The 14907-nt window shown below is 41.3% G+C and overlaps 1 protein-coding gene across 4 annotated transcripts in view; it reads right to left on the bottom strand.

The window, feature by feature from the left end:
• Window positions 1–4783, bottom strand: part of Plekhg7 (pleckstrin homology and RhoGEF domain containing G7) — a 49732-nt gene extending 44949 nt beyond the window's left edge. For 2 of the 4 annotated variants that reach the window (XM_023567691.2, XM_023567692.2), the window contains exons 1-3: window positions 4380–4777; window positions 3995–4109; window positions 168–862 (exon numbers count right to left, since the gene is read on the bottom strand). In XM_023567691.2, coding sequence (XP_023423459.2) covers window positions 168–842 — 675 coding nt within the window. In that variant the 5' untranslated portion in view covers window positions 843–862; window positions 3995–4109; window positions 4380–4777. Of the gene's footprint in view, window positions 1–167; window positions 863–3994; window positions 4188–4379 lie in introns of those variants that run through there. The other 2 variants (XM_063255295.1, XM_063255294.1) reach the window with 2 other exon arrangements.
• Between the last annotated feature and the right edge of the window lie 10124 nt (window positions 4784–14907).

Below are 14907 nucleotides of genomic sequence, written 5' to 3'. Positions count from 1 at the left end.
TCCGAGAGTCTGTACTTCCTAAGGGAAGGGTGTGTCCCCTCAGATGTGTCATTCTGTGCCATCTTATATCTAAAGGACCCCATGGCCTTTAGCGGAAGGGGGAAACCTTGAGACCTACTTACTTTGTAGTCCACCAAATGCAAGATAAGAGTCGTAGGGTAGGTTACCTGAGCTCTTGGGTGCTGTGAGATGGGGCTGGGAAGTCTGTGGCCTTCTTGTCGTGGAAGAGAGGGCTGGCAAAGAGATGTCTCACTGATGTGTTGAGGTACCGAAAGGGGGTCCTCATCAGGGGACTTGGTTTGGAGCTCCACGGAGTTGGCTGTGTTGAGGGCCCCTTTAAGGTCTGCAGGTGGTCCTGAAGGGGGTTTCAAGGAATAGAGAGTGTGTGGACATTCATTTGGGTTTCCCAGTGGACTCTTGGGCAGGTGACCTGGGGAGCCTGCAAGGACTCTCCCGCTTCCCCAGATGGGCTCCAGCAAGGCCTCTCGCTGAGGAAGTGAAGACGAAGTCCCCCGGCCACTGCCCCTTAACCTCCGCAGCGTGGGAGAGGTGGAAATGCGGCCAGGGGCCTGCCGGTCAAACTGCAGGAGGGTTCCCTGGTTCTTGGACAGGCTCAGAGGTTGCTGGGGAGACCCACAGCCTTGGGTCTGCCCCTGTGGGTCAGACACTGCCTTCTGCACAGGGCTAAGAGGATCCATTTCGAGAAGCTTGCAGGAGACCCCGTCTGAGTTGCTGTCCTGTGGCCCGTGCTGAGGTTGGTCATCTTCAGCACGGCAGAGCTGTTCTTCTTCCGGCACTTCTCTGTCTTTTCCCAAAGGAGAATGACAAACAGGTCGCTGCATCTTCAGTGAGGAGCAGCAGCCTGTGAAATTCAAAGTAAAGGGGACAGAGATGAGGAAAAGGTATCTGAAATTTTAAAGAAAAACTTGTAGCTCTTCAGGGGAGATAGGTAGAGCCCAACTTTCATTGCCATCCTTTATATTTTGAAAATAATTACTATACACGATTCCAGCCTTCCCATCTAAAATAGCACACTGAGATATATTTGCTATCTACTTCATAACCCTTCCAGCCCCAAACAAAAAAGATTTAAAACTTAGTGACTTAAGAGACTTCTTGGAAGTGACATTCCTTAACCATATTTTGATTATTCCCTTTAAAATGATCAAGTATGCATCAAGTATTTATTATACTCTGTTTTAGGAACATGCTGAAGTACTTTGATACATTCCAGAGATGCATGAAGAAAGAAAACAAAGCCTCTTCTCTGAAAGTTTAAATTATAATCAAGACATGCCTTCTAAGATAGTTGAAGTATTTGGCAAAAGACATTTTAGAGAATATCAATCTCTACATATATTAGAAAAAAATGATTTTTGTGTTTAAAGAGATCAAAATCTCCTCATCTTCCTGCCTCTCAAGACTTGGGGTGTTTTCTGGAATTAACACATAGACAGTTACCTCCCAACTAAGCCCTTCTCATGCTCAAGCAAAGTTGAGTCTACCATCCAACAGTTTGATTGATGGAAATGACTGATGGTAATTCTTTTATTTTTTAGTTTCCTACATGAACAAGCTATTTATGTGTGGGAATATAAATCCTTATGCATCACATCAATTATTGCATGAGAGGCAACACCTGATTATTTATAGATGAGGGCAGAACTGTGGAATGGACCGCATAACTGTCTCCCACCGCCATGGGCCATGGGGAAGGCATTTTAGACCCTTGTTTGTGGATGACAAACAAGCAGTTGATCACATGTTCTGGGACCTCCAATAACAGTTTTAGCAAGGCTATCATTCCAAAGTAAAATACAGCAATCTAGAACCTTTTGAGAATTGTGAGTCAATCATCAACTTGATTGAATTAAGATGCCCTGGGAAAGGTGATAGAATCATGCTATCCTCATCTGTGGGCTAACTGACTGATGTTCATAGTTTAACGTACTGCTATAAAGTTGGGGTCCAGTTGGAGGGTCAGGGATAGTGTACGCATTTGTTCCCATAAACTCTGCTTCTGATCACCATGAGCTGAACAGCATTCCTGCAGCCATGATGTTTCCCTTTGGAGCCAGCTTACCATGGACTGAACCCTCTGAAACCATGAGCAAAAACAAACCCTTCCTCCTCTAAGTTAGGTCCCAGCACTGAAAAGCTGACCAACATAGCAATAAATATATTTGGATAATTGAAATTTAATGATAGCAACAGGATTCTTTTTTAGTGCACATTATTTGGATTGCATTGGCATACTTTTTTAATAGAATGTGTTCTACAATGCATTGTTGATTTCTTCAACATGATAATAGCAAATGCTGATAACTAACAAATGCTTTCCTCATGACCTGACATCATTGTCATCCTTTATAGTGCTGTGCTGAATACAGAGCTTATACTATGTTTATTTTAATTCTATGGAGAATGTGGTAATTGGTGTATTACTTCTCATTATCTTTTGTGCATTTGCTTGCATTCTCCTTTTTAATTGTTTATTCATTTCTGTTTCAGACATAGAAGTCCAACAGTTTTGTGCAGAAACAATTCATAGTCTGTCAGGTATACCCTTATGTGTAAGAAGAGAAATACAATGTTCTAGCATTATTAAAACATTGTTGTGATATTGATTTTGGAAACTACACAATCTCTTATATTTCTCCTTGACTCTCACCTTGTTTTATGGTCAAATGAGATGAAAAGCACTGGAGTTTAGACCAGACAGTTGTTTAAGGAATTACTTAGAGACCAATAGAAGTCAATTCAGTTCTTATTTCCAGAAGAATTCTGAAGTCCTTAATGTTGCCTTTGCCTTAGCATTTTGAGCTGAGGACCCAAGCATCAAAGAGCTTTACAGGCCAAACTAGAACACATGAAATACATTTTCAGGGGTTGGAGAAAAGAGGCACTGATTACAGTCAGTTTTCCAGTCACTGGGATAAATGGCATGATGTCTGCAAATTAACCCTGAAGAGGTTTCTTTGGCTAATGGTTTCAGAGGATTCTGTCCATGGTTGGTTGCATCTGAAATGACATCGACATGGCAGGAGAGCGTGGTGGGGCAAAGCTGCTAGGTTCATGCTGACCAGGAAGCAGAGCAAAGGAAAAGTACCAGAGAGGAATGGATCAGGGGACCAAGGAGCAAGGTCACACCTGCATGGTTCACCCAATGACTCCTAAAAGTAGGCTTTCTGACCTCTGGAGTGGCTCTTAAGCCAATTAGGTGAAAGCGAGGCAGTAACCAGGTTTATTTTGAGATTGGTGATTTCTGGTTGCTGTTACACAGACTGGTACCAGTTTTCCCGGAAAACGAAAAGTCCCATTCTGACCACTGATTAGTGCAGGCCCATTCGATCTCTCCAGGTTCTGAACCTCTGGCTGCTTCTGGTGGTGCCAGTTCCTCATTCCCTTAACAAACAAATGACTGAGCAGAGGACCAGAGTTACAGGTACTTTCACACCTGTACACACCCAAGAATTCTATTGTGTTTCTGCATTAGAGAATTATCCAAGTTCTAGGCAGTGACAATGTTAAAGCAATTCAATAAGCTCATGCATAATAGTTGCATGAGAATTCTCAGTCCTTGGTTTCTTTTCTGTCCTTTTGGCCTCCTTCCTCCTCCTGTGTGGGGTTGGGATACAGCTTTTGGTGTTCTGGTCAGTCATCCCGACCCAGGCATCTGACCACTGGTAGGAGGTTATTTATGGTTGACAGGACTTAAAGGTCAGTAAGTGTTATTTACTGGCCAGTGTTTGGGATACTGAAACCATGACAATAATAACTACAGCCAAGCCAAGGTAATAGTAACTGCCAACATGACTCACCGCTGAACCGGAGAGAAAATCTAAATGCAGCAGGGCTTTGGGAGCTTGTCTGCAAAGAAGTAGGAAGGGCTTAAGCTTTGGAGTAAATAGATGTAGTTTCTTTTCCAGGCTCAATTGCTATGTGAGCCATTTGTCCTCCCTCTGCCACCATGCAGCACTTATAAAACACTCACAGGTTTCTTTTAGGAACTCTGAGTGGCTGGCTCCCGGGAGGCTCGTGGATCTGGTGAAAACTCCAAAGTTAAGTAAATGTGTCCATGCCAAATCTTCTGTGAATTCTCTAAAAGACTGGGGTTAGATCAATATGAGATCATTACAGAAAAGAATCACCAGCCTTCTATCTCCCAAACTTTTAGAATCCAGTAATCCCCCACCCCCGCTGTTGGGGAAGGATCTCAGTGTATGAGGAATTAAACCACATAGATTAATGATTCACGAATTCTAATCAGACCTGGAAAGACCAGCTGAACAGGACCAAGCAAAACTGGTAGCAACAGGATCTAAACAAACCAAAAGAGCAAGAGGGAAGTCCAGAAAGCAGGTGAACCTCTTTAATACCTGTAGAATGGTCTGCCTCTGAGAGCGACATTGTCCAGATGGGTCCTGACCACCCACGGGGTCTGCAGAGCCACAGAGCCAGCTGCCAGGTGAGGGCTGAGAGCAGTTTCCACACCCTTAGCAAGGAACCCTTCTTGCTGGTGTAAGCTCCTACATAGACCTGAAATGAGGAACTGGCCTCTACCCTCCTTAGAGACTTTTCGAGTTATTTGTTTATGAAAAAGCCTAAAAGGAAGTCAGTTCAAAAATCTAAGATTGCTCAAGAAAAAGCCAGGTGATTTGCTTTTACTGAACAATGGCCACTCCGATATAGAAATCATGCAAATAAGACTTTTTATTTGCCCTTAATGTTCAGAACTCATCACTGATAGTTCCTGGAGCCATTTGACATTTCCCTCCTGCTTATTACCTCTATATCTGTGAGAATAATTCCTTAGGACCTTACTTTCTTTACATATTCAAACATTTTATGAATGGGATGCTTTGATCAGCACTGCATAATACAGGAAACGATCAGCTTATTAGCGAAACGAATTTGTGAGCAGCAGGAATGTTCATATAATTAAAATGCAAATGGAAATGCACTTGTATCTACCAGCATTCTCATTAGATCAGTATGCCCACAGAACGTTTATTTGGTGCCTAGGTGGATTTTTCTAATGCATGCAGCATTAAAACAATTTCTGTAAATTCTTTATTAAAAAACCCCCCAAATTCAAGCTAATTCTAGATACTAATCTACTGAAGTTTTCAGGTCTTGGAACCATTATAGATACTTACTAGGGAGGTTCTTCTGTGGCAGTCCTTCTCCAAGCAGGGTCCCTGGGTCAGCAGTGTCAGCATCACTTGGGAATGTGTTAGGAAGGAAAATCTCACTTCCTTACCATTAAAAATGCAGCAGGTGGGGCCAGAAGTCTGTTTTGCCAAGTCTTGTGGTGATTCTTAGCTGTGTTAAAATATGAGAAGCACTGCCTTTGGGAACATAGAGATCTAATTTATAGATCATGGCCTTCTGATAACCTTTGCATTCATCTTTGATTCTCCCTCATCAGTCTTGTTAGAACATCGCTTACTTAGTCCCTTGACAAATGCCTTGATCTCCTCCCCTCACCACCAGTACCATCACCAAACCCCAAATGGAAAATCAAGGACTATCTGTTTACCACCATGGAGCTGGCATAAAACAATCTGAGCTCCTGCCAAGGCTGTCTAGAAGGGAGTCACTGTACTTCAGGGAGAAGGAGAAAGGAATAAAGCCTTTTTAGCTTTTGTTTTGTGGAAAGGAAGGTCCTCTCCCAGTTCCCTCACGCTCATTTGACTGTAAAACTATCCCCCTGGGGAAACAGTGATAATGGAACACTTGATCCCAGTTCAAAAAATTTCAATCTCTGATTATAACTTAAACAAGAAAATTAAGGATCTACAGAAAGGTCACAAAGGATAAGACAAAAGAAACAGTGCCTTCTCTACCTGGTTTGTCACAGGGATGGAGACAAGGAAGCATTCTGGGCAGGGAAAGAGCACCCTGGAAGAAACATATTCTTGAGGGGCAGCGTTCTCTTCCTGGTCCCTGGGTGACCACATTGTGTAGGTGACCATTTATGACTCCATGTGACACAAAGAGTTCTCCACTGTCTGCAGAGAGAGCGGCTCACTTCAGCATTTTTACCTGTTCTGTGGGAGGGTGTCTTGGGAGAAAGCCATCTAGGATATGCCCCATGTGAAGCCCAAAGGCTGACAGCCACTTTGGTGTCATGAATATCTGGAGCAGAGGCTGTATTGTGTGGCACTGCGATTGGTCCTGTGGCTTTAAAAAACATTAGTCCAGCATTGGAAATGAGGACAATTTATGAGTTTGGGTGGTAGGATTTTTTATTTTTAAAAAATTAATAAATCAATGAAAACAATCAATCTGGGAACCCTGTGTTCACTTGACCACACACCCACACATAACAAAGAACTAGATCCGAAGCCAGGCTCCTAGTCGCATGGTTCAGTTCACTACGGTCCCTATACTTCTCACGGTGTCTCCGGTACACTGTGAAGTTGTCAGTATTTATCACGGTGCTTGGTGGATTTTATTCCCCTTTACAGTACTGTAAATCAGGAAACAATCCCAAGGTTCATTTCAATAGACAGAGAGCAGGGGAAAGGAGGGCGGGGCTGTGAAAAGAAGGCAGATGTGTTACATGCACGGACCAACTTACACAGTGAATGTGATCATTAGGGACCACAAACACAGGTTAATACAAATAGAAAGAGAAGAAGGATTAGGATACTCTTCAACAACAGATAGATGCGTTGGTGTATTTCTGGTGTAGCTGATACTTAAAGGAAATGAAGAAAACAGGCTGTTCAGTGGAAAAAGCCAGGCTGTGTGATTCCATCTATATGCTCCTGTGGACAGGTAAGGCTGATTTACGAGGTTTAAAATCAGGTTAGTCATCTGACTTGGGGAGAGGTAGTGGGTGTGGGTCAGGACAGTGGCTTCTGGGGCGCTGCTATGTTCCATTCTTGATCTGAGTCCTGGCACTTGAGTGTGTGTTCTCCTGGTAAAAATCCATTCACTGGTACACTTATGCATGACTTTATATACGCATTAGGTCAATAAAAAGTGTATCTGTGCTGAAAGGTGACACCCCGATTTACTTATTTGTGTGATTTTCTGGCGCTGAATTGGCAAATGCCTGAAAAATATTACTTTTTCTGGTGTTGAAGTCTTATTTTTATTTGAGCTTCTTTTAGATATTAAGGGTAAGAAAATCCAATGATATTATGTTGAAAGTTACTAATATGAATATATTGATACAGTCCAACATTTCTTAGTTATTTATTCAAAGAACATGTTAGGCAGTTCATATTCTGAGCTTTCTCAGAATTCTGCTTTGCTATTGCATATAAATAATATACATAGGTACATGCATACATATGACTGTTTATGTGTAGAATGATATGTATAAAATTCATTCAAGGGCCTACAAACTTTTTTTTGCATCATTTAGTTGAAATAGACCCACAGACTATTTGATTTTTGCTAACTATCTCCAAAGGCTGCAATTCACGGGTCACATAGGCTGCACTCCCCTCTGTTGCTGGCTCTGGGTCCTCTTCCTTTCTCAGGAGACTATTGGAAGAATTCAGCTCCTTGTGGTTGTACGACTGAGGCTCCCAGTCTCAGGAAGCTCCTCACAGCTCGCTCCATATGGTCCTCTCCATGGCATACAGCACGCTTTTTGAAAGCCACATGACAGTCTGTCCCTCTGGTCCATTAGGATTGGAGTCCCCTAGATGTGTTGTAATGTAGCAGGAGTGGTACTTCAGTGTTTTGCTGTATTCTATTGGTTAGAAGCTATCACATGTCCCATCCACATCTGATTGGAAGAGATTACACAAAAAGGAGACTTGAGGTCACATTAGGCTGTATCTGATACGGTCATTTTGATAGTAATTGAATTTTTTCCTAATTCATATATAGGTAGGCTAAGATATGTCCCTAACTTTTAGTACTCTATTTTTCTTTTACTCAGTCTTTGACATCACATTGGCCTGAAGAATGGTTTTAAGCATTTAAATCCTGAGGGCTAAAATCCAGTATGAAAAACTGGAAGTAGACCAAACAACTGTACCTCTTAGAAACTCAGGACAGAGCCAAGGTTTCATGATTCCTGCCACTGTCCTGGCTGTGTTCTGGGATTTCTGTTTTTGCCAAGAGTCAGCCTCGTGGGGTTCATTTTTTATATTTAACTTTATCGAGGGTTACTTTGAATTTCTCAGTGACAGGGGCTCACAGCACTCAGACCTCTATGAATGAATTTGCTTTCATCTGGTCTGGAGCAGCAGAGAATTGTTCTACCTCGGGAAGCACAGAGATGGGATATTTCTGGGAAGTTCCTTTGGAGCTGAGGTCCTACACTGAGACTGATTTACACAGCACATTTCATCCAGCCCAATCCAACCAACTTTTAGTTCTAACAGTTATAAAAAGTCCCTGGGTTTGCTTTCCTTGCCAGAACTCTAGCTGTGAAGAAGTTAATGACTGTAATAAGAACCTTGGAAGTGAGTTTTCAAAGCCTGATTGGGGGTAAGGGAGAGTAGGCCTCTGAATTTTATTTTTAAATGCAATAAAGATAGAACAGATAATTAGGCCTGAAAATTATCTCGTTTCTAGTTCTCTTTTGTAATTTAGGGCCCATTGTAAGATTGCATCTACTTCCCCATGGCCTCTGTCCCTAAGTCGTAATTCTAACGTGATTATGTTACAATTATCTCAACAGCGGCCAATGATGGTGCTGCAAAACAGAGAATTAAGGCTTTGGGTGGGAACGAGCAGCACCAGCAGGACTCTAGCAATGGGAGGCATAAACCTTCACGCTTCTGAAAATTTTCCTGAGGGCTAGCGGGCAAGAAAGTGGAGAGAAGAGGAAGAAAGCACAAGCATTTTCATAAAGCGAGGATTATTTCTAAATGGAAGGAAGATTGATTCCGTTTTCTCAGATGACACACAAGCATCTTTTTCCATCAGAGGGACCTTGAGAAGTCTCAGACCACCGTCCACTGATCACAGCGTTCTTTTCCAAATGCAATGCATGAGTGACCTCCATTGCATAAAGATAGTCGTCTTTTTATTTTATGACTGAGCAGCCCTTTGCTTGATTTTATTTGTTGTCTTCTTTGCAGGGAGGAATATTTTTTGGATTATTGTTTAAAGACTTGTGAGAAGTAGAAACTGATTTGTGCCTGTGTCTCTGCATTGGAGAATGAGCTGAGTGCAAGGCTGATCATATATTATCAGATATAGACCTTCAGGAGCACAGCTGGTTAGCATGAGATTCTCACATGTATAGATATAATATTAGATATTTAAATTGTCATTTGCAATTTGTATATCTTGTATCTTTCAGTAGATGCTGCGTGCTCAGTTGCTATACATTTTGTTCAGTGCTTCATGCATGAATAAGACCTCATCTCTCACAAGGTAAATCAGATTAATTTAGGAAAGATTCTATAGGTTTATTTTGCACTGGCTGAAAAATTAAAAAATTTATATTCTTATTCTCTGCTTTTCAGTGATAACTTTTTAAAGAGACTCTGGCTTTAATATCATATCTGACAAAGATTTTCCTGCTGTCTTTCATGACAAAATCAGAAAATGCTGGGCTCAATTGGAGTGTAGATGGATTAATAGAGACCATCTATATCTAAAAAGGGCTCCTAGAGGCTACTGAGACTATTAACATGATCATTGTTTTTTTCGGATGTTTCTGATGCATGTTAAGTAAGCACTCTGCAGCTAAGCTATGTCCCCAACCCTAGAGAGTATGACCTGTAAAAATATGATAAAATACTTTGCATGCCAAAGTGCAAATTCTTTTTCCCTTAATATATCATGGACATCCCTAAGTGTCATTAAATATCTGTAATATAAGAGCTGCATCCTGTTCTACAATATGGAAATAAACTTACACAGCCCCTTGGAGGTCATGGTTATCTAATTTATAGCAGAGCACTGCTAAACTAGGCTGACTTCCCATAATACCTTCTCTTGCTGTTGGATTCCTTTTCCTTCAGTTAGGTAGGGCTGATTCTCCTTTCTATTTCTCAACATAGATCGACACAGCCTGGTCCATCAGCATTTTATCACTCTGGCTACATACGATTTGCTAGGAGTTGACAATTACCATAAGACAGGAGCACAAGACTTTTGCTGCCAGCTGGGATTTGCTAATAGCCACAGTTGCGACCATGCAGGAACTCCTGGAGCCTTTGTGTGGTCAGCTTAGGGAAAGTAAAACATTTGGATGCCTGAGATCAGTCTAATTCCTTACTTTTCCCAGTTGTGTAATGAGCTCTCCCTTTAAAAACCAGTATTACTTAGGATTCTGCTTCCAAAGAGTACCCACTACTACACAATTTAGATATAATCAACAGAAATGGAAATGCTACCTTTTTAAGAGACAAGAAGTACACAAGAGCTATTTTATACATTTAAAGATTTATCATGGGAAAGTTATGGTAGTATGCTTTTTCTGAGTAGCTTAGCCTGGAAATAGGTTGCAATTTAGAGATAGGTATATTTTATAAAACATTATAATGCTTAGGCTGCCCAGAAATGGAGAGCTGCTTTGTAGGTCTCTCAGTCCCACCTACAGGATAGCAAAAATCTGCTCTTCATAAGGAGACCTTATGAATGAAACCCCTGGTGCTCAGGCAATAAGAGCAAGAGTAGTAGAGAAGTATTGTGGTTTGTGTCTAGATGTCCCTCCAAAGCCTCATGCTTCAGGGGGATGGGTGTCTCGAATTTGCGATTGGCTCATGGTCCAATGCTGGGATTATGGGTAAGTGCTACATACAAGTGGGTGTGGCCTACTTGTAATATAAAGTCAGAGTCTTCTCTCATGTGTTTCTCTTTTTGCTCGTTGCTTTTGGTGTCTGCCACTGCCATGAACTGTTGCCCCCCCTGCCATGTGCCACCCTGCCTTGGAGCCAGCTGAGTATGGACTGAAACCTCCACAAACTGTGAGCTAAATAATACTCTCCTTCCTTTATTTTTGGTGTTGGGTATTTTGTCCCAGCAATGAGAGAAAAGTAACCAACACAGTTAAGGAGGCCACATCAGAATATCAGGTGTCTGATCCTAGGGTGCAGCCCAAGGGCCCAAGTGTGCTGACTCCTTCAGAGGTGAAAGCAACTGTGAGAGGAAGGAGCTGGTCCAGGTGACTGCGAGGTGTTGATCAGGGCAATGGGCTTACCCCAAATGCACAAGGTTAACTTCATGAATTACTGAAATCTTTTGCCTTTCTTGTTTGGCAGCTTGACCTCAGCAAAAATAACATACAGTATGTGACACCAAAGAAATAATTGCAAGGCAAGTATACAGGCATGAAGTGATGTCCAAAGTGAAGGTGAAGGTGAAGATGAGCACCTTTCAAGAAAAGAAATGGGGGAGGAGTCTGAAGATGGCGGCTTGATAGGTAGCAAGGTAGAGAGCCTCTTTGAGGAAAACAACTCAGACACTAGAATTTAACACCATGGAGAAGACCAGATGAAAGGAGATGGATTCTCATGACCCAGGAAGAAACTGAAGAAAAAGGGGGGGGGGAAGGAAGGAAGGAAAAATGTGGACAAAAGACTGGAACCAGATGCTTTCACTGGGATTGGTCCCATACTGTGCTGGGCACGAGTTGGAGTCAGACAACTCATGGGTTGTGCTGAAGTTGTGGCCACCAAAATCGGGGGTTGGTGAGTCCAGGACCCTTGGCAGGAGGATGTGGTGCAACAGAGAGCAGAACCAACATGGAGAGCTGCATTAATCTGTGGTGAGTGCTAGGAATGGGGTCCCATGGTGGGGGGGGGGGTGACTGGCTGGATGACATTGGAGTTGGGCAGGATGGCCTGAACTGGGAACTGCAGTGGCATCAGTCAGCCATCCCAGGCCCAAAGAGGACTGATGGGATGTGCTTAGGGCTAGGTCACATCCCTGGTCGGGACTCAATAGCTAGGGACAAAACTGTACTGAACTTGTGACATCCGCATGCACAGACTAAAGTGCTAAAGACACTTGCCAGTTGACTGGCTCAGAGAAGAGGGGCCAGGCCACATCATCCCTGTGTGCACCTCAGATCAACAGTAAACTGGAGAGGGCAGCAATGCCCTAGCCAGCACACTTCAGCAAAACCATAATCAATATGGAAAGGGCCTGAGACCTCCATCATACACCTGTCTGAAAGTAACCAGAAACATGACAAGAGAAAGAAACAAGAAAAAGCCTCCAGCCATGGGCCCAGGGAAAATAAGCCCAAGGAGGTAAATACAGCAGAAATCAGGGCAGCAATCATGCAATATCAGCTACAGCATCAGTGGAAATAAAGAAATACTTTTGTGACCTCATAGATGAACTTAAAACTGAAATTCTAATTCAAGTGAGGCAAGACATAAAATGATTAATAAAAGAAATGCTAAGCCCCTCCCAAGAGAACACAGATGGAAGAATGGAGGAACCCAGAAAAAGGAGAGAAACCTTTGATGAAGAATATAAACAGAATCTAGAATACATGAAACAGATCCAAAGAAATTACCAGGAAATTAAAAACTCCTTTAAAAGCTGGCAAAATTACTTGACAGAAACTAAAATTAGACTTTCAAAACTTGAAGATAGATTTGCAGTGTGTGATCATGAAAGAAAAGATCTCTTAAAAATAACAAGGAACCAGGAAGTAACAATACAAAGGCTAGAAGGTGTCAAGAGGATCTATAATTTAAAAATAAAAAACATGAGCAAAGAAGCAGGAGTAAACATAGATGAATTACAAAGGCTATTCACAGAAATAATTAAGGAAAACTTCCCAAGCATAGGAAAAGGAAATGATATCCAGATAAATGAGGCATACAAAACTCCAGCCAGCTACAACCAAAACAGAGCTACACCCAGACATGGGAGTTCATGACTACCAATCCAACTGTACAAAAAATACTGAAGAACATTCTAGAGAGAGAGAGAGAAAAACACCAAGATTCCAGCAGCAGTGGCAGAGAGGCCTCAATGAATGGGGCAGACAGTGGAATGAAGGAGAAAAGTAGACAATCAACAGCAGAAAAATAGCATAGCAGAGATGAGGCAGAGAAGATTGGCTACACTCTCTAACACAGATGGGCTTGATACACTAACAAAAAGAAACACAGGCAGAGTAGATCAGGAAATAAGATCCATCAAGATACTCTCAATAGGAAATATACTCACCTGAAAGAGGGTTAATAAACTGAAAGTCAAAGATGAGAAAATGATGCTCTATGTAACAGGGAAACAGAGAGAAATAGGGACAGCTTGTCCAGCAGCTGCAGATATGTCAGAAAGTCATGACACATTTGTGCAGTGGAGAACTACTCAGCTATAAGGAAGGAAAACCTTGAGGCTTTAGTAGGTAAAGGAATACAGCCCAAGATCTAGCTCAGGGGTAAAAAGGTTCAGAACCACTTAGGTAGATAGTGGGTTGCCCCTTATCTAAAAACTAAAAGAGTTAGTGGGACCCAAAATATACAAAGCACCCTGAAAAAGGGAAAGGGGAGGAATTGTCTAAAAAAGGAAGGCAAAGGACATTGTTAATAGTGTATCAGGATTTAAAAGCCACATTAGTCTGTTTAGTTTGATCTTATTTTGTTCCAGTCTGTCTGCTCATACTAGATTTGAGGGCACAGAGAGTTATCCCCAAAATAGCAGGATACACTACGGTAACTATCCTTAATTTCCTATTAGCTTAACTGAAGCCCTGTATTACTTACATTGTCTTACTATGACTGATCTTGTTTGAATCTGGTTTGTTAGGTCGCTGTTTTGTCTTGATTGATTTTATTCGAATTTGGTATGCTTGATAGTATCAAGTCGAACAGTAGAGGCAACTAGTCTAAGGATGACAAAATGCAATAGGATACCCAATCCAGTTTGATTATTAACTGCTTTTGAAGTCCTACAATCTCTCCAATGTTGTATTTTTATTAATATTGCTATGTAGTGCTATGTTCAATTGTATTATATCTGATGATGTAGACAATTCTATTGAAAATAACAAGAGACATTATAGTAACTACTGCAGATCTCCTAGTATTGTGGTTTTGTATGTCTTTTTTGTTTCATGTTTTTCTAGGAATTTGTTTTGTTGTCTTGTTTTGATCTGTTTTTCCCTATAATACAGAAAGGATAGGTATACATATAGAGATTCACACATGTGTAGCACTTCTAAACAGTTTATGAGAATAGATTATATAATGCATGATGTAATGAACAGACCCTAAAGAAGAAGAGACATTAAGATACCCAGTGCTAATTCCATAGCAATACTATGGAACTAGCAATACTATTATTCTCTGTTCAGAGTGATATTAGTCTGTTTTCTTTTGTTTTATTTCAACATGTGGTAAAGATATGGACAGCTATTTTGAAGAGAATGAGAGACACTATGGCAGCCATTGTTGACTTCCCTATTGTCTGGTCCTGAAGACCTAAAATGCCTTCATCATCCTGTTATGATCAGTTTAGTACTATTTTGTTTGGTATGTATCCAATGTGTGAAGATATGGACAACTATTTGGAAGAAAATAAGAGACAATGTGATAGACAGTGAAGATCTCTGGTGGTCTTGCCAAAGCAAATCTGTGTTTCTTAAATTTTTTTCTTATGATCTGTTTTGTTCTGTTTAATTTTACTGGCTTCAAAAAAAGAAAAAACAAGAAGCAGAAGCGAACCTTCTCCTTCATCTCCCTTTAACACTACCCTGGCAACAAACCTCCACACCCAGAACTGTGCTGAGCCAATTTAGTTGCGTGTTTCTTACTCAAGTTGACACATATGTCAACTTGACAATGCTCACAAGCATCATTTTCATAAAGAGGCTTTTGTTCTAAAAGGGTATTTTATTTTGACATTTTTCTCTTCATCAATACTTAATAAAATACCCCATATGTAGTAATTAGTAAAAATTTGTTTTCGATAGCTACTTCACTGATTTTATAAAAAAGTTTTTTGAAAGAGATGTTG

Source organism: Cavia porcellus, unplaced genomic scaffold (genome assembly GCF_034190915.1).
Source record: "Cavia porcellus strain 051 isolate PalLab524CR breed Dunkin Hartley unplaced genomic scaffold, mCavPor4.1 scaffold_8, whole genome shotgun sequence".
NCBI classification, from domain to species: domain Eukaryota; kingdom Metazoa; phylum Chordata; class Mammalia; order Rodentia; family Caviidae; genus Cavia; species Cavia porcellus.
The sequence above is the reverse complement of the archived record's forward strand: the minus strand, read 5'-3'. Positions and strand labels throughout refer to the sequence as shown.